Source organism: Danio aesculapii, chromosome 21 (assembly GCF_903798145.1).
Source record: "Danio aesculapii chromosome 21, fDanAes4.1, whole genome shotgun sequence".
Lineage (NCBI taxonomy): Eukaryota > Metazoa > Chordata > Actinopteri > Cypriniformes > Danionidae > Danio > Danio aesculapii.
Genome location: NC_079455.1, coordinates 8,963,932 through 8,989,395, shown reverse-complemented (window position 1 = coordinate 8,989,395; position 25,464 = coordinate 8,963,932). Strand labels below are relative to the sequence as shown.

At 36.4% G+C, this 25,464-nt stretch overlaps 1 protein-coding gene across 6 annotated transcripts in view; it reads left to right on the top strand.

Moving 5' to 3' along the window:
• Window positions 1–24,598, top strand: part of dbn1 (drebrin 1) — a 158,309-nt gene extending 133,711 nt beyond the window's left edge. For 4 of the 6 annotated variants that reach the window (XM_056446739.1, XM_056446736.1, XM_056446735.1 and 1 more), the window contains exons 9-15: window positions 1,560–1,613; window positions 4,778–4,892; window positions 6,891–6,995; window positions 13,383–13,490; window positions 16,980–17,428; window positions 18,568–18,673; window positions 19,921–24,598. In XM_056446739.1, the coding sequence (XP_056302714.1) occupies window positions 1,560–1,613; window positions 4,778–4,892; window positions 6,891–6,995; window positions 13,383–13,490; window positions 16,980–17,428; window positions 18,568–18,673; window positions 19,921–19,973 (990 nt within the window). In that variant the 3' untranslated portion in view covers window positions 19,974–24,598. The remainder of the gene's footprint in view (window positions 1–1,559; window positions 1,614–4,777; window positions 4,893–6,890; window positions 6,996–13,382; window positions 13,491–16,979; window positions 17,429–18,567; window positions 18,674–19,920) is intronic. The other 2 variants (XM_056446737.1, XM_056446738.1) reach the window with 2 other exon arrangements.
• Window positions 24,599–25,464: the final 866 nt, after the last annotated feature.

Below are 25,464 nucleotides of genomic sequence, written 5' to 3'. Positions count from 1 at the left end.
AAGTTCTTTCAAAGTATTTTACAGTTTAGTTTTAGCGATCTTCATGTTTACAATTTTGTTGACAACATGTTGACAACATTGATGTCATTTTGAACACAGTCGTGGCTCATGACAAAAGCTATAGATGACCTATTATTTAAAAGAGGAATTTACGTTACGTCTCCAAAGAGTGTGAAAACAAATTTTATAGTAGGTTATTTATTAATTATCTGTACTGTATATGACATTGGCCTGTTGGTTAGAACATTGATGCAGTGGTTTGCATGTGTCAAATTGTACAAGTAGACTTTTCAAAAAATAAAAAATTCAAATAACAATATCCTACTTAATAATAATAATAATTATCGTCATCATCATCATCATCATTAATATTATTATTGAAGTTGGATTTTTTCATTTCCTATTAATTAATAAATATTAAATTTAATTTCTTAATAAATAGCCTCATTATTTATTTATTCATTTGCATATGATATTATAATACATGTTAGCTTTTGTAAGTGATGTTATGTTAATTTAGAATAAAATATGTAATGTTCTTAATAATATTTGTAAAGGAAACACAGGCCCTACATGTCCCATTTACTGTACATATATTTCAATTAATATGGAAAGCGAGTGCATTACCAAAACTAATATTGGATGTTTTTTTAAATGTGTGTGTGTGTAAAACAATATAATTTGCACAAAGAACAAAGGATCTTCTCTAAAGAAGTTGTTACCACCCCGTTTAGAGCATCATTATGGGCGTTTTACGTTATAACTAATGTGGTCAAACGATGGATCTGCGACAGAAACTACGGGTTATGGGAAACTACATCATCACTACAGCGTTCTTTTCCCAAACGATGCATCCTACTATGATAGTTCAGCTGCCAGTTACGTCGTTGTTTGGGAAATGCACCCCAGAGCGAGTCTATAGTAAATGACTCACAGAGTCAAATAATTCAGTCAAAGTGAGTTTTCAGTTAATGATTTACTTAATTTACAAATCAATTCAAAAGGAGTCAACATCAAAAGATTCCCTCATCTTGAATGCTAGTAGCTTATTGTAATGAGTTACTAATTTCAAATGATAGGATTTATTATAGTATGTCTACTGTATGAAGTACTCGAATGTGAACATGTTCAGATAATGTAAAATAAAAATTTTCTGCTCTTTCATTTTTCCCTGCTGCTGCACATCATATATATAAAACTAGAATGTTTGCATAGCATTATTGTTAAACTGTTGACAAATTTTGATCTCTTGTTTATTAGACGTTAACGTTTATCAGCACACATTTACACACATTTTGTGTTTATTCATTTGTGTTAAATACTAGGTTGTATGTTATATTTTATTTTTACTTGTTTGACCACTTAAATTATCATTAGTTATCATTATGTTTATCAGTGTATAACACAATTTTAATATACATAATACACATTTAATTCACAATAATAAAATTACACATTTTCTATCAATTCATAATGAAACCTGTTTACATTACCTTAAAAGCAGATTAAACTTTGCTGCCCCCTGCTGGAAATAAACATGCGCCTTCATCCTTCAACAGACAGAGCCCAGCTGTGAAGACCCTTCCCTGGAGAAGAAGGAATCTGAAGTTGAGGTGGGTTAAAACTGAGCTTTTTTTAAATGCCACACCAGCATCTCTGCATTTCACAGAGAAGGATTTTCAAAAGGAGAACAGACTCTGACCCTCAAAGGCTCAAATGTGGGGCAGTTTTGTGTTATGATGACAAATATTCTGCTGGGGTTTACATATGGGTCATTGGAATTCCTCCTACTATTTCAGGATGGTGTGTGTTTGTTTTCTGTGAGTGTACAGTCAATAGGATCTGGGTGACCAAATAAAATCCCAGGGCAAATCTTTCTTACCTGCAGTTATTACCGTGTGTTACAGAATTGATTATTGTTTTAAATCCATGATTTCATTTACAATCCAGAGGTTACCTTTTTGAATATTCACATGATTGCATTTACAATGCAGCGGTTCTCTTCAATCTTCACAAAAATACTTAAAAACTCTAAGACTTTACATTTTTTAAATTAGTGCCGTCAAATGATTATTCGTTCATCCATTTATAATTCATTCACTTTCAACCGCTTTTCCGGGGCCGGGTCGCTGGGGCAGGAGTCTTAGGAGAGAACTCCAGACTTCTCTTTCCCCAGACACTTCCTCCAGCTCCTCGGGGGGGATCCCGAGGCGTTCCCAGGCCAGCCAAGAGACATAGTCCCTCCAGCGTGTCCTGGGTCTTCCTTTAGGCATCCTCCCGGTGGGGGAGGCATCTGAAACCACCTCAGCTGACTTCTCTCGATGTGGAGGAGCAGCGGCTCAACTCCGAGCTCCTCCCAGGTGACAGAGCTCTTCACCCTGTTTATTTGGGTGCACCCTGCCACCCTGTAACCTGTGACCTGTGACCGGTAAATCGAGAGCCTTTTCTCCAACCTGGAGATGGCAAACAACCTTTTTCCGGTGGAGCACCATAGCCCCGGACTTGGAGGTGCTGATTTTCATCCCAGCCACATTACACTTGGTAGAAAACCGCCCCAGTGCATGCCGAAGGTCCATGTTCGATGAAGCCAACAGAACAACATCGTCTGTGAATAATAGAGACGAAATCCTGTGGTCCCTGAACTGGACCCCCTGCAGCCCAAGGCTGCACCTTCAAATCCTGTCCATAAAAACAGAATTGGTGACAAAGGGCAACCCTGCCAGAGTCGAACATGCACTGGAAACAAGTCTGACTTATTGCAGGCAATGCGAACCAAACTCCTACTCTGTTCATACAGGGACGAGACAGCCCTTTAACAGACCCCATACTCCCAGAGCACCCTCCACAGAATGCCACAAGGGACATGATCGAATGCCTTCTCCAAGTCCACAAAACACATGTGGACTGGTTGGGTATACTCCCATGAACCCTTGAGCACCCTGGTGAGGGCATAGAGCTGGTCCAGTGTACCAAGGCCTGGACGAAAACCGCATTGCTCCTCTTAAATCCCAGGTCCTGAATCCTAGGTTCAAACATTGGCCAGATCCTCCTCTCCGGTATACTGGCATAGCCTTTGTCAAATGATTAATAAATCATTTGTTAGTCAAATTATGGCAATTAATCGCATTCATGATTAAAGTTTGTATTTACAAAATATATACTTAAATTTATACTTATTGTTTATATATACTATATTTTATGTATATTTGTATAAATACACACACGTTCAGTACACATAATATGAAAAGTATACAAAAGAAATATATTTACATATAAATTCAAGTTTATATTTAATTTGTATTATTTTTATTATCTAATTATTTTATGTGAATATAAACAAGCATTTTATACAGTATATTCATGCATATATTTATATACACAAAAATATGCATAGTACACACAAATGTATTTTGTGAATATGAACTCTTATTTTGGATGCGATTAATCATGATTAATCAATTGATAGCACTCAATTATATCCTACTGGATTAGATTATGTTTTTTGTACTAAATATATACCTAAAATAAATATTGTATTATTTTTCTAAGCCCAATAAAATCATTAATAAACAGTCATATATTCTTTTTTATAAGAATTGTTGTCCTTTATTGGAATAACGACTGAGGACACAAAACATTTTTAATTTCTACTGTACTTGTACATTGTCCTGTTTTAAAACACTTTAATTTGAGGACCTCTTGTAATTTTACTGAAGCCCACTATAGTTAGATTTAAAACATCCTTCAAAAATCTTAGTCGTTAATAATATTAACAACAAATTAATGCAATTTATATGTTATATAACAGTAAAAACTATATTACTGTTTTATAGCAGGAACTAAGGTGGTTTAGATCAGGGGTTCCCAAACTTTTCAGCCCGTGACCCCCAAAAATTTATTTATTTTTAATGTATGTGAGTGCCGTAAAGGTGTCAGAAAGTTTAACCTGGTGCCATAAAATCCATCTACTGTGTCTAATATAATGTATCACCCCAGGGGTTGCAAAAAAATCGAAAAGCATTTTAATTGCATGTTGTTTTTTTTAACGTAACTATTAACTACTATTTTTTTCTTCTGGACAAAATATGGTAATTCTTATAGTATATTAAAATGAATTAGAATTTATGGAAATTACCAAGCGTCCTCCCCTCGTTGTGCTACGACCCCAGAGGGGTCCTGACTCCCAATTTGGGAACCACTGGTTTAGATCATACCTGTGTTCAATATGGTGTGCCAAAAGGATCTGTTTTAGGCCCTCTGCTAGTTTCAGCATGCATGCTTATAAATTTAGGTATGCTCACAATGCTCATAAAATAAATATTACTACACACAAAATCTGATTTTTAGTTATATATTTTTTATTGGGCGGCGTGGTGGTCATACCTGCCAACAGTCCCATTTTTCCTGGGAGTCTCCCGTATTTCAGCCCTATCTCCCGTTTTGTAATTTCTCCCGGAAAACTCATGAAAAACTACCTGGTGCATAGGACAGACCAGGGGCACCCCTTCCAGGTCGCGGATAAGCTGGATAAGTTGGCGGTTCATTCCGCTGTGGCGACCCCTGCTTAATAAAGGGACTAAGCCGAAAAGAAAATGAATGAATGAATGAATAAAAATATATATATTTTTCCCTCTTGCCTTTGTACAAGTGGACAGTTTGACATCTGTTTGTATATATTTATGATGTATGTAGCATAATTTGAATAAAATAATGATCCTGATCATTAAAAACACACACACATACAGCATAAACTATGGTTTGTTTCAAATGTTTATAGGAAGCGGCAGCCATCATTGCCCAGAGGCCCAGTAACCCACGGGAATTCTTCAAGCAGAGAGAGAGGGCCATAGCCAACAGCGTGGACATCTCGCCCGTAATGACACACAGGACCGGTAAGATCATAGTAAAGAGCTGATGCTAAATCCTAAGCCTCTGTTTGTCCTGTTACTTGCTTTTCACTTGTCTCTCAGTCTGTTATTTAATGAATTGAACAGCAGAGCTCAGGGGAGACCATCTGTCTCACAGTGTGCTGAAATCTCTGCTCTCAATCATCACCACTGATTTGTAATGGTCATAGAGAGATGATGTATGAAGATAAAAGATGTAGATAGAAAAATATGAATATATGTATATATAACAGGGGTTTTCAAGAGGTACTAATTCTTAAATTTAAATTACTAGTAAATAAAAAAATATATTGTAAGAAAAGCCAAAGTTACTACATTTTAACTACAAATAAAAAATGGATATCATAAGGTTAGAGTTTGTTAGGGGAGTTTGTGGGAATCTGGCTAAACCAGTCAAACCAACTCAGGTAGGTCATGAATGTTTTCACAAGATTGAATGGGCGTTATCAGTGATCATTAGCTGATAGATATGGGCCAGTAGGGGCCTTCTGTGACCACTAGTCGGCTCAGAAGGCTGTTATCATCCATCCACATGGTTAATCAGCTATACTACTAGAGAAGACTCCAGATCCAGATCTGTTTTTACATTACTGTGATGGTTGGGTTTAGGGTTCGGGTAGGGGTAGCCGTTAATAAAATACAGTTAATGGGAAATTTTATAAATAATATAAATAATTCTCGTTAACTTCCAGCTGCAGCCATATTTGATCTATCTAATTAACCATGTGGATGGATGATAACAGCCTTCTGAGCATACTAGTAGGCGCAGAAGGCCCCTACTGGCCCAAATCTATCTGCTGATATCCACTGATTCAATCAAGCCATAACATTCAAATGGGCTGTCATTTTGATCAGTTCATGTTGTCTAATCTAATTTGGCTATAAAAAAAAAACAACCACAATAGTTTGTGTACTTGGTATTTGTATGCTTAATAGAGTATTGTTAGCCTAGCAACATGCTAATAACAAGTAAACTCTGCCGGAATCTTTTACTGCATTGTACTTTGCTAAGTCGTTCAGGTTTGCTAATTCTAATAGCTAATATTATTTTCATCTAAACTGACTAGTTTATAAGATGCTTTGTTCCAAGTAAAGATGTTTTGTTTAGTCTTGTTACAGATTTATCACATTAGCTTTGAATCTGCATCTGAAGGTTGAGTAAAGAAAGAATTTCTATTAAATATTCCTGTTAAGACAGGACAAAATGTGCCACTGAAAATTTGACATGCAGTCTGTCATTTGACTGTAGACCAGCTTAGGTTACCCTTACAAAATTATAAAGTTAACCATGGTTTTATAACAGTAAACTACCATATTTTGTCATATTTAATTTTCATATAGGTGGTTTCAGCTGGACTATTTCTAGCAAAGATTGCTTTATTGTCAAGAATGCTTTATTGGTGCATTTTCCAACCGACTCTATGTTTCTGTTGAATATCGCGATACGATTACTGGTTGAGGATGTGATTTCCATGCTTATATAAGATTATAGACGTTTCGGTATTGGAGTGAATATAAAACTCCTCACTACCATCTACAACTGCTTCATTAAGTTTGGAGGTGTAAAACATCACACTAACTTCTGTTTTCTTACCTCTCTCCTTCTACCTCACTTTTTTTTCTCTCTATTTCTCGGTTAATATCTTCTTTCTCTTCTACTCACTCCATGATTTGCTTGTTAACATCTGTTCGTTTTCCATTTTCAACCATTCATCCATTACATCTTTTCCTCTGATGATCCTGGATCTCATTTAACCTCCACCCAACCGCTCCACATCCATCGTCTCTTCTGTTTTGAACTCGTGCTTCTTTAATCATTTCTCTTTTATACCAATTTACCCTCCTCTCTATCTATCCCTGGGTTTCTTTCCTTGTGTCTCTCCGGTCTGGTCTTCCACTGTTGCATCTGTCATCCGTCACTCTGTTTGTGTGTATGTGGGTGTCCGCGTGTCCCGCACGATGGTCCTGTCTCCCGTTTACCAGGCCGCTTGGACAGTCCATTCTTGAGGCAGCAGCACAGTCCATCTGATTGCAGTCCATCCCCTTCTCGCACTCCGCCACAATCGCGGCGGCAGCCAGGTCTACCTGGTAGGTACTGGACAGATCTTACTGAGGGCATCAGCCTAGGATCACCAAGTCACCAGCCTAGCTTGTAGCCACCCCTTCACCGGGTTACGGATTTTCTTTTGGCCTTCTCAGCAGCACCGCACTTCTTCTCAAAGCATTCACTGTAACTGCACTACACCGGGATGCACCAGGTCTTCCAGTGTCAATATCTGCTAGTATTAGATAGTCGCTTTGACATAAATTTAAACTCAGCCTTGTGTTATTCAAAATCTGACCATAGTTGACCATATGACAGCTTCCTGAATTGTGACCCATCACATTTCAAAGTTTCTTGTAAATGTAAAAATTTTGTCAATTGGAAATATTGGATAAAAAGGGATAGTTCACTCAAAAAGTCATAATTTACTCGCCCTTCGCTTGTTTGAAACCTATTTGAGTTTCTTTCTTCTGTTGAACACAAAATGAGTTATTTTGAAGAATGCTGGTTGGTGATACCAGTTGGCTCACATAATTATTATTACTGTGGAAGTTAATGGATAATATCAACCAGCATTCTTCAAAATATCTTCTTTTGTGTTCAACAGAAGAAAGAAACTAATAAAGGGGAGTAAATGGTGAGATAATTTATATTATTTTGGGGTGAATTATACCTTTAAGGCAGTGGTTCCCAAACATTTTTTGCAAACCTTTCTAATATTTGACACCTGTCAAGCACCCCTTTCTCTGATTAAACTCCACAATTTTAACTACAATAACTAAATAAACATATTTTCCTTGGACGTGATTAAATAAAAATAATAAAATACATGAATTAAGAGGACAAGCTTTTATGAAGTTGACAATTTTCACAGCATCATCAAGTATAGGCGTGTTTTTCATAGCTAGAGCTTCTTGGTGAATGCTGAAAACGGATAGGGCAACTTTTCGGATGAAAGCTACTGCTTCTTTGTGCCTCCTTTTTTCTTCTTCTGCAGTTCCTCCTATTTTCCTTGAAAAAAAAACTTAGACATGTCTTGTAAGTGGCTGTGTCTGTTTGTAATTGCTGGACCATATATGAGAGCTTAAGAGTGCTATTAGCTAAAACCTCACCACAGACTATACATTGTGAATTTGGATTTGGACTCCAATTCATGTAAACCAGAAATCAATGTAACTGTCGCCCATATTTGCGTTTCTTACGTGACATTTTCTCACCCTCTAGCATAGGCCTAATTCCCTTCATCAGTACATCTCTGCTGAATTTCTCTGTTCCCGTCTGCGCCTCTTCACCTTGTTCGTTATTCTCCGAGTCCATATTTTTAAGCCCGCTGCACATCTCCATAGAAGAGGCAGATGTAGATGGTTCATCCCTACTGTCTCTTGACTTATTTAAAGTGCCAGTTTTTAACCAGGTGTCCATTTTGATGAAAATAGTAAGCGAAAAAAAACTATGAATGTACTATCACTTAGCGCCTAATGGGAAAGGGCGGGGCTATTGTGACGCAGGCGTTAAACCGCGAGATGAGTGAGTATGCAGAGGTTGTGAATTACAATTTGTAATGTGATTTTTTTTCTCTCTCAGTGAATTTCTTTTCTCTAAAAAATATGACATGTGAAGTTTACCCAAAATAAATGCATGAAAATTATAAAAGATTAAATTTTCCGCCATTACAAACATTCTCTCGCGCACCCCTGGTGGTCAGACTGCGCACCCAAGTTTGGGAACCTCTGCTTTAAGGAATTGTATAAAACATCCTCTGAAAAACTCAAAGTCCATTGAAAGTCCAAAGTGTTTCATTGATCCTGCATTTCTGTTTATAACAATAGTCAACCAATAGATAACGCGTCAAGTATTGGTAGTAATAAACCACACAAGCCATAACAAATGCTAACTGATCAGCCCTGAAGTAGCAAGTAGCAGCCCAAAAAATGAATTTCCTTGTCATTGGTTGGCATCAGTGTTGTGTAAGTTACTCCAAAAAAGTAATTAATTACTAATTGTGTAATTAAAATTGTATTTACATTACTTTTCTAACTACTTTTTAATTTAAATGAAACTTTCTCTAATTGAAAAAATAGAATTATTCATCAAAAATAAATGTAATGTTTAATTTATTTTTAATATTTAAAGCCAGTAAGGCAAGGCAAGGCAAGTTTATTTATATAGCACATTTCATACACAGTGGCAATTTAAAGTGCTTTACATAAACAGGTATAAAAGAAACAAGTATAAGAGAAATAAAAACAAATAACAAAATGGTAAAAAAAAATGCAATTAATAAGCACAAAAACAGATAAAATGTGTTATAAAAGAATTAAAAAGAAGAGAAAAACATAATAGTGCGATCTGTCGGACGTAGCACAGTGCTCATTCAGTAAAGGCACAGCTAAACAGATGTGTTTTCAGTCTTGATTTGAATGTGCCTAATGTTGGAGCACATGTGATCATTTCTGGAAGCTGGTTCCAGCAGCGAGGGGCGTAGTAGCTGAAAGCCGATTCACCCTGCTTTGACTGAACTCTTGGAATTTCTAATCTATCTATTTACTTATATTTATCTTTATAAGTACATTAAAAGTACCAGGAATTAAATAAATTAAAAATAAAATAAGAAATCCCTTACTTTACTTTTCCAGCAAAAAACTAAATTGTTTAATTACAGTCACTAGTTACTAATACACCCAACACTGGTCGGCATATACCCATTCAATGTGAATTACCCTTTAATCATCATTAATCCATCTCCTGTTGCAATCCACAGGAAAAATCCACATTCAGTCTTTGAAACAACATAACAGAGTAAACAATGTAAATTTCCTTCAATATGAAATTAAATTCATCCCACTCTGGAGCAGGCTCAGGGTGTCCTGATGATGACAGAAGCTCTTTTCAAGACATTCAGGTGCTAAAGCTGTATGTCCATCTACCCTTTCGTATGTCCCATCTCGAGTAACCTTCTGTACTCGCTAACTAAACCACAGCTGTCTCAGTGTCACAATCCATTTCCTTCTCAGGACAACCAATTGATCCATACTGCCATCTTCTCAGTATATGTGTTCTCTACTTGTTGTCCATTGACTTTGCATTTTGCACAGGAAACGTTCAGTATGTGTTATTTTGAGACTATGCCGTGGACGTTTGGAGAACAAACTGATTCTATTGGTTATGGAGATCTGCTTGAAACTCATCAATGTTACTCCCCTCATGTCCCCTTCCTCTCCTCTTATGCTCTTTCTGACGGATAACCGGCGGCCCCGCCTGCGCCTTCTTCTGTCCTGTTGATCTGTGAGTGTTTGCCACGCTGCGCCGCATGTGACTATGGTCTCCGGGCCCTTGGGCTTTCGTCCTCTGGACTTGTGTGACTGTGGTTTCGTGATTGACCGTTGTGAAGCCGACCTTGTGGTGTTTTTAAACAGCAACACGAGGACAAATGGCGCCCATGAGGACTAAATACCTTGTCTGTACTATAAGACCCAACATTTAGAGTTTATCTATAAAGCAACACAGTGGATTTCACTTTCAGAAATGGGTGGATTTGAATCGAGTCACTTTGCCTGTGCAACGAGTCATTGTGGTTTCTTCGTTGTGTCATGTGAGGTCTTTATGTATTGTATTTTTTGGCTTTAAAATTTGCATCTCAGTGTTTTGAGTTTATAATGTTTGTGTCTTTCAAAGGAAAAACTTTATTGATGTAGCTTAGATGCTACTCTTTCAGATTGAGTTTTCAGAAAGTTTCATATTAACCTTCATGCTATCTGAAAATTCTGGGCAGAATTTTTTAGATTTATATAAATTAAACCTTATTGGATTCGATACAGTTCACCTACAATCACACACACGGACACACTTGTATATATGGTTTACAAGGACTCTCCATAGGCGTAATACATGCCCTCACCCAACCCTTAACCCTAACCAACCCTCACAGGAAACCTTTGACACTAGGGGTGTAACGTATCACGGTTAATCCATGATTCGTACAGATTACAACCCACGGTTCAGAACACATGTGACCCACAGATTAATAAATTTTTTTGTACATTAATCCTAAATTTGTAGCGATCGCAAAGAGATCACCTCTCATGTAATTAAAATCACATGTATGAAAGCATTTAGGCTTTTCTGTAAAATTTAATGATGGCGGAAGAAGTTGTGGTGGGTTATTTGGGAAGTGGTGGGTTTCTTAGGTTGTTTAAGGTGTTTTCTGTCACTTGTTTAGCCTGCATTAATGCATTCAGTGTAAGATGCACGATTACTCATTAAAAGATCGGGATCTCAACACCCGCACAACATAAATTATAAATTACGGTGATTTGCATATGTTTATTAATCCTTCGAATCTCTGCATTCAAATCTGTGTTTGAAAAACACAATAAGAAACAGATTCAGTCTTTAGTCTTTTAAGTAAAGTTACAAAGAGTCAAATAACACAGAAGTACTGGGATAACAGTTTATTGTTTAGATAAAATCATTGTTTATGGTGAAAATTAAAATTACTGTCATATGCTCAAAAATGAAATCTGTAGACAGCAATTATATTATTTAACCAAACGGTGGCAACAACCAGCCATAAAAAATATGCCACTGAATAATTCATCAAAAATGAAGTTTTATGAGTGAATAACTGAATAATTTAATGAAAATGAGACTAAAAATAATTATGGGTTGTACAAATTATGTTAGATTAATATATTTAGCATTATAAGCAACAGTAGTATTAACAGTAATTTTTTTTCACAGTACTGAATATTTTGCAATCTTATTTTTATTCAGCTGTTTATTTCTTCTTTTTTTAAATATAAAATTACAGGTCCTCAGTTCTGTTTGTTAAAACCAAAAGTTTCTTGCAGTACTGTTTTTGTAATAAATGGAAAGCAAATGACATTTATCTCCTCCTCTTTTTTGCTGATCTGAAAAATGGTCCGATCCGTGACTAAAAAACATAACGTGATCCGAACCATAATTTGAATGTCAAAAAAACGATTAAGTATGACGTTATGAATTATGAGGGACACAAGGTACGTCCTTGCAAACCTTTGAGCACAACTAGGTCATTCCCATGACGTTATACAATTTTGTGTCCTCATAAACCACATAAACCAACACACAAACACACACACACTCACACACACACGCGCACACACACACACACACACGCACACACACACACGCACACACACGCACACACACACACACACACACACAATTAAAGGTATACGTGATAAATCTTACACACATTTCACAATAACTCAGCCTGATCTCACAAAAAAGCGTAACTATTTTATGTTTTGTCGAATTTTGTCGAGTTCAGTCGTACAAAAATGTACGACTTTAAAGGCTGCGTGGCACCCAACCCTGCCCCTAAACCCAAACATCACTGGAAGATGAGCAAATCGTACTAAATTGTACGAATGAGTTTGTACAATTCATTTGAATTAGCCACTGAATCAAAAAGTTACGAATTTCTGTGATATCATGTTGATACCCTTGAACTCAAAAATTGTCACAAGATTTAAAACATAGTGTTTTTAATAATCAAATCTTCATTTTCAATTATTTTAAAATGATTTTATTTCTGACAACTCAATTTGTTACCAGTCATAATGTAACATAATGATTAAGTAACTTTACTCAGATGTTTCTCCCTACAGATCTCCCTAATTAAAATGAAAACTACTGTTGTTAATAACTACTGTTGCTGCCGTACAGTGGTTATTACATCAAAGTATTTAGTCTTGCAATTAATTTGAGGACAGTCTGACATGTGATTGTAGACTCTTCAACCTAAGCACAAGTTGCAACAGTTTACAGTAGATCGTACAGTATAATACATTTTAAAAATGATAATTTGCTTTACGTTAAAATTCAGGAGAAACAACTGAGATATTAGAGAAAGCTCCAGTAGATTGACGTGTCATTATTTAGATATCGTCTTAAAGCCTTAGAAATTCTGTCTGTACAGTTACATTGTTATTTTTAAAATCTTGTATCACATTAACCACGTTAGCCTCAATAAGTTAAATAAGCTTGTTTTAGCTTGTCATGAGATCAAGAAGTCGACCTTCAGTGTTTCTGTATGAATTGTTCCATAATGCCACAACATATTGGTGGATGCACATGATTATATATGCTTTAGTACTGTTTTGACTTTTTTTTTTCAAATAAAACAGCAAACTACAAGCAATTAGTGAGCTGATTTTGTGTGGTGCGCACTGTGTTGTGTCTTCATGGTCACATTGGCATGTCTGTGTTTAAATGTCACTGGCGAGGACACTTGAACGAGGCACTTTTTGACAGACAAAACACTGCTTGCTCTTGTTTTGGCATTGTTGGTGATCTTTTTAGACTGTTTGTAAATTCTGTCATCTGTGTTGTGATTGATATTTTGGCTGGTTTGAGATCAGATGTTTACTCTGTGTTTGATGTCTCAGATGACTTTGATGAAGGCATCCTGGAGCGCAGCATGACCACTGGATGTACTCCAATCCCCAGAATCGCTATTCAGGAGGAAAAAGATGACTTCTTTCGAAAGGAGTTTGGTAAGGCTCTTGCTGATATTAGTTTGATGTCTTATTAGTGTATCAATATGACAAATCTGTGGCCGAGTGGTTGTGTTGCAACACAGTAAGCCATCAGGCAATACGAGTTTGAATCAGAAATGCGATTCAACCTGTGAAGTTTCACTTTGAAAGGTCATTCATTATAATAGGGCTGTCGCAGATTTCTCATGCAGTGAATCTGGATGGTTCAATTGCGTGATAAGTAGTATTACTGCCAACAACCCCCCATATAAAGTTTGCACTGCATATAGCGCTCTGTTGTTGAGTTATTATGCATTACATATTTTAAGCAATATCGAGATCCATGTTATAAAACCTTTTCATTTATCGTTATAGCCTAAAAAGCCGAACACCAGTTGAACCGAAATTAACAAATTATTTGATTTGCCTATTAAAATAAACGTTATTTTCATTTACAATTTGTTTCAAAATATATTAATACATTAATACATAAAAAATAGTAAGCCTTATTATATTTATAGACAATTTAAAGCTGAAATTAGCCTATATGGCGGCATGGTGGCTAAAAGGTTAGCACTATCGCCTCACAGCAAGAAGGTCGCTGGTTCGAGTCCTGGCTGGGACAGTTGGCATTTCTGTGTGGAGATTGCTTGTTCACCCCGTGTCCATGTGGGTTTCCTCTGGGTGCTCCGATTTCCCCCCACAATCCAAAGACATGCTGTACAGGTGAATTGAATAAACTAAATTATCCATAGTGAATGAGTGAGTGTGTATGGGTGTTTCCTAATACTGGGTTGCAGCTGGAAGGGCATCGCTATGTAAAACATATGCCGGAAAAGTTGGTGGCAACCTCTAAAATAGAGACTAAGCCAAAGGTAAATGAATGAATGAATGAATTAGCCTATATGTTTTGTTTGTTACATAAAATTATAATAACCTAGCCCAGTGTTTCCCAACCCTGTTCCTGAAGGCACACCAACAGTACAAATTTTCAACCTCTCCATAATCAAACACACCTAAATTAACTCATCAGAACATAGGAAGACGTTTCAAAACCTGACGTTAGATAAGGGAGACATCCAAAGTATGAACTGTTGGTGTGCCTCTAGGAACAGGGTTGGAAAACACTGACCTATCCTACCTTTTAAAATCATTTTGGTGTCAAAATCATTTTTATTTAACGTTTAGTCGTTTTAATTTAATTGAAATTGAAACGACTTAAACTGCTTTGCACTATGGTGGAAAGTAGTATTTTTAAAATGCTATAACATAAAATCCTATCACTGTGTCCTCCAGAAAATAGGAGGTAATGCTGTAAGTAAGGCAGGACTTTGGGATGTGAAATGTAGCATTTCATCAGCCTTATCTGTTTTTCAAATGAGAGGCTGTTATTGCTCTCCAGAAATCATCTTCCGCATGCAAACGGGCCCCTGTGATGTGGCCTGGGGCTCATTTGTTTGTCCAGGTTGTGTTTGCCTTCACAGCTGACTGACTTTCTCAGCTCTTGTGTGTCCGACCTGAACTGCAATAATTGAGCTTAGGAAAGCTCGGTTTACTCACAATCAGAACGGGAAGAAAATACCAATAATGTGTTTTATTTCACCACAAATTCTCCCTTAAGATGAGTGATTATTTCTGCATTTATGCAAGGTTTTGAACAGCACCTTTTCAAGTGTTTATACAGTACTTCAGTGAGTTAAAAAGCATTAATAGTGCCTTGAATGTACATTTAAAGAGTATAATGCATTAAAACACAACTCAATATTAATCTCAATATTGATCTTTGTGCTTTATAATGTGTTAGAAAACTCATTACGCTTTTTAAGACGCCTTGTTATACTTTTTAACTACTGACTGCTGTGTTACAGAATAGTGAAATTACATAAATACATCATATTCCTATGTTATGAAATATGGAAATAATGAAATAACAGTCTAAATTTACCAAAATTCAACAAAAATTCTACTAATATAATATCTTTGTGTGCCTTTGCAAAAGTTAGTTTTTAGTTTTTTTGCTAATGTACCTTAAATGTCTGTAAAAATATATAAGATACAATGCCTATAGAAAATCATCATACCCTGTGAAAATCTATACCTTTACTCACATTACACCCTGCTTTTAAAAGACCTTTGGGATAAAATTGTACAACGACACAGGTTAGGAAAAGACTAAAAAAAAATCAAAGGCTGGAAAAGTTATTTGTGGAAAAGGTAAGAATGTGATTGGATTTCAGGCTGTATGACAAATTAATTCAAAGGGGTATGGTGCATACATACTACCAGACAAAAATTTGTCGTCGTCGATCTCAGTTGGAAGAGCAACAAATTATAACTTGACTTCTAGTTGAACATTTGTGGCAGAAGTGGCAGAATGTAGATTTTTCTGATGAATCATCTGTTGAACTATATCCCAATCATCACAAACACTGCAGAAGACCTACTGGAACCCACATGGACCCAAGATTCTCACAGAAATCCGTCATGTTTGGTGATCAAAGTTCATTCATTCTTTCATTTTTTTTTTTCGGCTTAGTCCCTTTATTAATCTGGGGTCACCACAGCGGAACAAACCACCAACTTATCCAGCACATGTTTTACACAGCGGATGCCCTTCCAGCCGCAACCCATCTCTGGGAAACATCTAGAGCCATTGAAGATGAATCCAAATAATCTTGATGAACTCTGGAAATCCTGCAAGAACACTTTCTTTGCCATTCCAGATGACTTTATTAATAAGTTATTTGATTCATTGCAGAGATGTATGGATGCAGTCGTCCAAGCTCATTGGAGTCACAGACAATATTAATTCTTTTTCCACTGCACCATGACTTTATATTTTATACTGTACATTATTTCTGTTAAGTGACAAAACTTTTGTCTAAGCAAAGTCACACCTTACTGTCCAAATTAAATAATTAAAAATCAAGGCATGATCATATTTTATTTAGGTAAAATAAGCGTAATCTAGAGGCCTTTGCCTTTCACATGAGCCACTTCTGATACCAAATGATCAACTAAAAGTCAAGTTATGTGTTGTTCCTAAAATTTGGATAGGCGACAAGACTTTTGTCAGGTAGTGATGTATAGTGGTATTATTATAATATTTTTTGTTCACAATTGTCCTAAAAATAGTCCTTGAGTTCCTAGTGTAATGCAGCCTAATCATATTATGCAGTATAATTAAACAAGTACATTCAAGATGATGTAACTTTGATGTAACAAGAGATGTAACTTTGCTCACTATAAAGAGTGTCCAAGCCATATTCCCCCTTCAGCCCTGAATTGGCTCTATCCATCTCTCCTCTCCACCTGAGTGTACAGGCACATTGACCTGTGCCTGCTGTTGCATCATCCAGGTGAATGCTGATGTACACTGGTAGTAGATGATGAGATTTCCCTTGAGAGGATTGTAAAAGCTCTTTGGTTTTTAAGTAATACTTAGTAAAGTGCTACTCTTAGACAGAATTGATATAGTTTCTTACATTTCCTTCATTCCTCCTCAAGGCTTTGACTCTCCCAAGCAAACTCCAGTGCAGGAATCCGGCTTTGCCAAGACCTCTCCGAGCGTTTCCCCCCAGCCCAGCAGCGTCGCTCCGTTGCCCAGCACAGACGAGAGCCTGCTAGACCTGTGGGACAGCGGCCCAGCCCCGGCCATAGCCCCCTCCCAGGCCTCCACCCACATTATGGATCTGATGGAGGACACCCCGGAGCCTCATCCTGCCGGCTCCTCTCCTGCGCAGCCTCTCCTGAGCTTCGATGAGGTGCCCGACACCCCCTACTGCCCCGGTACAGAAGACGACCCCTCCAGCCTTGTGGACGTGGCTGGACCCCACCAGATGACCCTCAGTTACCAGCAAGCCCTCCAGCATGCATCCGGCTCCGATAGTCAGGACATGGATGACGGACAGCTGCTGTTGACCAATGGAGACACGCTGCTTAAAGAAGGCACTCAGGTCAGTGCAATTCACTGTTAAAGGGTTAAAAATGAAAATTAGCCCATGATTTGGCATCCTATGTTGGTTAAAATATCTGAAAATTTGCAGTTTTCAGTATTTTGTTATTTATTATTTTTATTTATGCTTTTTTATTTATGCTTTTGAATTACATTATGAGACCTTGACCTTTCTGCTAACAACTTTTAGCTATGAAAAGTTCCAAAAAGTGACTTTTAATAACATTGGTAATAGTTTAAAGTGATACATTGTCTGAGTTTGTGTTGTATATTACGCTACAAAAACCTTGGAATTAACCGCCAGTACATTTTCTGTTATTTTACAGACACATTTTTCTATATATAATTTCTTATACATTAAATTATTACAAACTAATAAAATGTGAAAGTCACTTTGATTAACCGTATAGTTGAATTTTCAACATCAAAAGTCGACAGAGCAGAGATCAAGGTCCCATAATGCAATTCACAACCATAAATAAACAAAAAATTCTTGTGAATGTTAGACTGTTTTGAAGCATCAAAGTACCACTAGATGGCAACATGTACAATCTAATGCCAGATGCACATACAGTTGAAGTCAGAATTATTAGTCCCCATTTATTTTTTTCCCCAATTTCTGTTTAACGGAGAGAATTTTTTTTAACACATTTCTAAACATAATAGTTTTAATAACTCATTTTTATCTTTGTCATGATGACACTACATAATATTTGACTGGATATTTTTCAAGACACTTCAATACAGCTTAAAGTGACATTTAAAGGCTTAACTAGGTTAATTAGTTTAACTAGGCAGGATAGGGTAAATAGGCAAGTTTTTGTATAACAATGCTTTGTTCTGTAGACCATCTAAAAAAATATAGCTTAAAGGGGCTAATAATTTTGACCTTAAAATGTTTTTTTTATTATTAAAAACTGCTTTTATTCTAGCCGAAATAATACAAATAAGACTTTCTCCAGAAGAAAAAATATTATCAGACATACTGTGAACATTTCCTTGCTCTGTTAAACATAATATGGTAAATATTTAAAAAAGAAATAAAATTTCAAAGGGGGGCTAATAAATCTGACTTCAACTGTATACTACTCTTGCATGGAGCTTTATACATAATCATTGTATACATTTGTGTGCATGTAGGCGAGTGAAGGCTACTTCAGCCAATCACAGGAGGAGGATTTTGTCCAGTCAGATGACTGCACTGCAAAAGTCAACCCTACACCAGTTTTTTACAACAAACCACCAGGTGAGATCCCAGCAGGTTAAAGCACAAGAAATGGTATAATAAACACAATAATTGCTCTTGTTTTGATTCAATTTGCATATTCACTTAAATAATTTTTCTGGGTTATTTTTCTGTATAATTTAGTTCATATTACATTCCATTGAAAATTAAAGGTAAATTAAAGGATTCTTTAATGTCATTAGGACATTATTGCAGTTTTTATTTAAAAAAATTGTTTTTGTTATATTTTTAGCTTTTTAGTTAATTTTGTTAACAGTTTGAATTTTAAATGTAAATTTTATTTAAATTGAACCAAATAAAGGGCTATTTTTAGGATATTTTATTTAAATTCAGTTGGAAATTAAAGGTCTCATTGAGTGATTATTGCAAATTTTATTTTATAATAGTTTTAGTTATATTTTTTGTTATTTTAGGTAATTTTATTTAAAGTTTGAATTTAAAATTTAGATTTAATTTAAATTGAACCAAATAAAGGGATATTTTCAGGATATTTTAGTTAAATTCAATTGCAAATTAAAGGTGACTTAATGAGCATCATATTGAGCTCAATATTGTCACTGAGCCAATATTGCAGTTTTCATTTTTTAAATTAGGTTTAGTTATATTTCCTTTTTTTTTTGTAGTTTTATTAAAAATTTTAATTTGATCTAAATTAACCAAAAAAAGGCTATTTTTAGTGTAATTTATTTAAATTCCATTGGAAATGGCTTCTTAAGAGTCATTAAGCCAATATAGCAGTTTTCGTTAATTTTCTTTAACATTTTAACTTAGTTGTTTTAATTGTATTACTAATTGTTTATTTGTATTTACTTTTGTATTATTTTATAGTGCTGTACTTGAATTTAAAATTAGGCTTTTTGTTTTAGTTAACCTTCGTGATGAGAACTTTTTGTGAAGTCATAATTTTATACGTGTATGAAGCTATTCAAAGTGTTCCAGCTACACTATTGTTTAAATTTAACATTGACATGTAGTGCAGTGGAGGTCCTTTTTTTAACAATACACCAGAGTGCATGTATTGTTTATATTAGCTACACTGTATGGGAGTTATTGTGGCTATAAACACACCTTTTGTTTATTTCCGTGTTGATGCGTCTAACTGATTTACCTCTAGAATGTGTGCTGTGGGAAAAGACACAAGTTTATCTCTGGAGTAGAATACTGCGTCGAAAATACTTTCTTCACGTTACATCACTCCCTCGCCTCAGATGATAATATATGATTTTTGTCATATTGTCCTCCTGCAGAAATCGACATTACGTGCTGGGATACAGACCCTGTGATGGAGGACGATGATTAGGAGAAACAGAAGCGACGAAAACTGATCTCACAGCAGTTACAGAAGTCTTGCATCAAAATGTTTTAGAGAAAAAATAAACAAACAACAACAACGTTAGCCACAGAAGAAAAGGACTGGGGTTATTGTTAAAGATGCCAGTGGGTATGAGCGCTCTCGGTTCCTGTATGTGTGTGAATGTGTTTATTATTTATTTCTATCTTTCTTTCTCTTTATCTTTTTTTTTTTTTTGCTATGCAGAGTATAGCACAGTGCGTCTCTAGCGCTCACCTGTGTCGTATCGATCCCTGTGCCTAACAGGTGTGTGTAGTAGCAGATTAGACCGTACTGTTTTGAGTTTCTTCTTAATCAACGATGAGCTTCAATCCCCCACAATCTTAGTAGATTAGTTGAACCAACATGCCGTTTGAGTGTTTTCGCCCACAGGGGCTTTTGCTTTGGAGACTCAATAGGTCGAAGCAAAGGCATGTCAGAACCCGATCTTAGCTTCAGTTGAGTCGCTCGTATTTAGCAAACTGAAAACGACAGGGGTTTATTTGTGATTGCGAAACAATTTTGTGTTGTGCCAATTATTTGGAGTCGGTGTAACGGCCTTTTAGGACTTTAGCGCCAGGTGGCATATGTATATTTTGACTACATATGAGTCTGTGTGTATAAACAATGGCTGAAACTGACGTTTCTTTTGGAGCAGCTGCAATAGAGCTTTGATTTGTTGAGAAACTTAGGCAATAACAGTCGTAGTGGACTCCATTGGGATTTGTTTTAGTTATATATTTGGTAGTGTGTATGTGTGTGTGTGTGTGTGTGTGTGTGCATGCACTGTTTGTGTATACATCTAATTTAAAGAAAAACGGGAGAATAGAGTCCCTTATTTTCAGAAAGCAATCATAGAATCATACTCTATGTAAGTACACATGCGCTGATGCATTTGTGCAAGCAGCATGCAGCTAACTTGAAGGGTTGGTTCACAAAGAAATACACATTTGGTCATCATTTACTCACCTCCATGACTTGGTAGGACTCCATGGTAGGACAGTGAATTCTTCAATACAAATTGAAAAAGGGCTAACCAAAACTTTAACGTCGACACAAAATGGTAGTTAAGATTGTCCTTTTTTCCCCGTTATCGTGATGTACATCCACTTGAAATGGACTTGATATAATAAAAAATGTAGGTGCTTGATTTTGTTCTTTATGAACTGATTGGATTGTTGAAAGATGGGCATTGCTAACAAAATGAAGGAAGACTGACGAATGGACAGATTCAGAGCAGGAACGAGCCCCGCCCTAAATGGTTTCGAGAGGGAGGGAAGCAAGGTTATGGAGTTTGATTAAACTTTATGACGGCACAAAATAACTAAGTGCACGGATACATTGCTTATAACAAGCACTACTATATACTTATAAAAATACGAAGAGTAAATTTAGATTTCATGATGACTTTAAAGCCTCCAATATACTTCGAGCTAAACAGGAGTGATGTTGTTTTGAAAAGTCAAACTAAATTCGAAGTTAGTTTGGAGATTTGTTTCAAAATGTGAAACATTAGCTTTGGGGAAAAAAAACTATTGACCCATGGTGATGTAATAGGTAGGTGTGGCCCTGTTGCTCCGCCTTCTTTAACATGGAAATCTTTTCTGGGTCATTTCTTTTCTTCAGTTGAGATCAAAGCAACATTATCTGTTTCCATCCACCTACTGACATGCGCACTATCCTTAATATTCTTAATATATCTATACATGCACAACTGAGTAGAATAAACTTTTAATTCTTTGAAAAAAATTGCGCAGAAACTGCGCTCGAAACACATTTTACTGAATAAATTCTAGCATGCGCATCAAGAAGTCATGTGATTTTGTTTTAACAGATCGTGTGATTATATGTGTGCATTAACGGACAAACCAGCAGAAAGACCACATTGTAAAACATCAGAAATGTTGTTTTGGTCATTCTAAAATCCCTCAGCCAAAGTCTGTCATCACAGTGGTTCAGTATTATGACCTCCCAGAACTGTTTTGAGCATCTCAAGCCTCCAAGGCTGCATTTAGGCTGCATGTACACTGCATGGTTCAAGTGACTCAATTCCGGGGTTTTTTCTCCCATGTGGCACAGATCGGATATGGCCCATGTACATGTAAGCAGGAAAAAATCACATGGACTCGGATTTGCTCAAATCAGATTCAGGCCTTGTTCATATGTGGACATTTATCCATTATGAATCGGATGCATGCCGTCGTGTCTACAGTGTAAGTAGGTTGATCAGATTTTCACCTGTCAATTCGAGTCACACGTCATTAAACACCGTAGCAAATGACATCAAGTCTGACACTTTCAATCCAGAACAGACTTCAGCAGAGTCGCAAACCTTAAATCTCAAAGACTAAGTCTAAAAAAGCTCTTATATTATCATGTAGTAAAAGGATTTAAGCATGTTAACAAGAGAGCGAGAGAGCGCAATGTCCACCACATAACCGATATAAACTAATACAAAACTCTTGCATACATCATGTGCATAAATCACACCATGGACATTACATTAAAATGCCTACTGGAAAAGGCCTAGATTAAAAGAAGATGGCCAAATGAGAACTTTTCTGTCATAAACTATTGTAAAAACAACTTGTCAAGAAGAATTTTAAAAAACAAAACCATAGAAACAGATTAAATACAGGAACGGAGAAAAGGGCGCTCTTTTATTATCAGCTGTCAGTCAGCGCCTGCTTTTTTTTTTCCTGCTCATTGCACCTTTGTGTGCTGTGTAAATGCAGACGATCGGAAACGAGTCACTTTTAAAAGATGATGTAAGCGGGTCATCAAAAAATCTGATACAATCACAAAATCGGAATTGACCATCAAGTTCTGCAGTGTAAATGCTGCCCAAAAGCCACCGTGCGTTGATTGCGTTTTCATTAAGTATATTGGGCCAATTTGTTTCTAGCATTCCTCAGAATATAATGTTTTGTGTTTAGCAGATGATCAGTCAAGCACATTTTGGAAAACCATGTGAAGCGTGAGTCAATAGCCCGGTGGATTTTAGTGAACTATCTCTTTAAGACGCCAATATAAAAACAGTCAAATTGCTATTATTCAAGTAGCAAGCTATAAACATGCTGGCAGTTTAACTAATGCCGCTGTCATACTAGAGTTCAAGCATGCAAAATTCAGTTGTACGACTTTGCAAAAAGGTGCAGGATTAAACAAGATGATTAGACATAAAAAAGCAAGCAATTGGTCCATATTTTAAATTTTTGTACAGAGACATCATGTTTTGATCTTCGATTGGTCTTGTGATGTGACTTCACAGGTCAGAATTCACCAAGCTTGAACTTTCCAATGCAGCGAACTGCGAATCTTGCTGCACGACCTTCCGTTTATGGTCTGTCGCATTTGTGATATGAGGCTTAAACTCTAGTGTGACCATGGCTTCACTCGCATACCAAACTGTCTCTCCATATACGACAGTAGTCTGTGGTCGCTTTTATCATAGCGAAGTCAGTTATGCTAACGCTAGCTACAGCGCCCCTGGGTGAAGAGTTTGAATTGCATCTTCTAACACATTTCAGCAAGCTACAAAAAAAGAAGCTTTTGGATTGATGTACTTGCATAGAGTATAGTTTTGACTGCAATTTATCATCAACCTTTTAAATTAGTCACACATTTCAAGCCAAGGTAACCCTTATTATTTAAAAAAAAACAAAAAACATTGATATAATCCTTTTAATGTTTCGTTGTTAGGTAAAATTGTGTAACCCAGGTCTTTCTTCAAAGTGATGTGACTTTAGCACATCCTGAGATTTGTAAGATGTTTTTATGAACCTAAAATTGAAATGAAATTAGGATTTGTATCCTACTTTTACACAAAGACAACTGCAGGGAAACGCAACCTTGCTGAAGGGCGGAAAGGTGAGAGCGTATCTCACTGACTCAAACTGTAATCTTTTGTTGTACCAGCCCACACCATCAACAGCTAAGTTATCACCACCACCCACTGTCCTGCTCCTTGACTGACCACCGTCTTCCTTTTTAGTTTTAGTCATGTTGAAAAGCGGCATCGTCACATATTGCTTTTACATATCTTTTTTGAGTGAAAAACCGAGCAATAAGACTAAACCAATAGTATTTTTGTTTCTGTAAATAGCTCTTATGTCAAATGTACTGCATTTACTAACATGTATTGATTCAAAGCTCCAGGGTTGGCATTCGTTTGGATTTAGATTCTTTGGTGAGAGAGAAAGCAAGGTTGCTCGGTATGAAAGCTAACAGGAAGTAACCCGCATCTTTAACAGTAACTTATAGCCTCTTTTGGAATGACCTCCATGTATTCCTGTTCACCTCCTTAGTAGTAATTATTATTCTCTTTCTCCCTCAAACTACTATAGGAGACTACTACTACTACCACTACTATTATTACTATTACTACTACTGTTCTACTACAGTAATTTCTTCTTTGCCCCTGAAGCAAGGCTTAGCAACTCCTGAAAGTTCTCTCTCTGTTTTTTTAATAATTTTTTTTCTATCTCTTCCTTTTTTCCGTCCGCTTCTCACATGCTGTTTTTGAAACAAGCACAAGATCTTTTGTGACATGCTACGTGCTTATGTATGTTAATAAAAGACTTTAAAATCCTTCAGTTATTGTGTGGTTTTCAATCTGAGACAAAAGGGAGGCAAAAAAATGTTGAAGTACGATCAAAACCTCAGACTTTGTGCATCAGTTTGATTCATCAGATATCACCCATTGTCTTGTGTGTTGTGTGAAGTACTAGAAAACTAACCAAATATGAAAACAAAAGGCTTTTTCTACTATGTTATATTATTTTAAGTCCAAATATCTAAAAAGTGGGTAACATGGTGGCTCAGTGGTTAGTACTGTTGCCTCACAGCAAGATGCTTTGAGTGGTCTTCGAGCCCTCTCCTGTGGTTTGTAATGTAATGGGCAGCACAAATGTCTTGATACCTCAGGCTATTGATGTTGTCATCCATTCTGCAGATCTCTCGCACACCCCAATACCAAATGTAACCCCAAACCATGATTTTTCACCAAACTTGACTGATTTCTAAAAGAATCTTGGGTCCGTGCGGGTTCCAACAGGTCTTCTGCAGTATTTGTGATTATTGGGATGCAGTTCAACAGATGATTCATCAGAAAAATCTACTTTCTGCCACTTTTTTCAAATGATCAACTAGAAGTCAAGTTAATATTTGTTGCTCTTACAACTGTGATCGATGACAAGACTTTTGTCAGGTAGTGTATAAACCTTGCACACCACGACGCAAACATACAGTACCAATAGGCCCAAGTCTATTCATTTTATTTTCTGTATTTATCGTTAATGTACGTGAGTACTGTAAAGGTGTCAAAGTTTACCCTGGTGCCATAAAATCAATCTGCTTCATCTGACGCTATTGCTGTGTCTTTAATATAATGTAATCACGCCAGGGGTTGCAAAAAAAAAAAAACGAAAGGCTGATGGCTTTTTATTTGCATGTTGCTTTT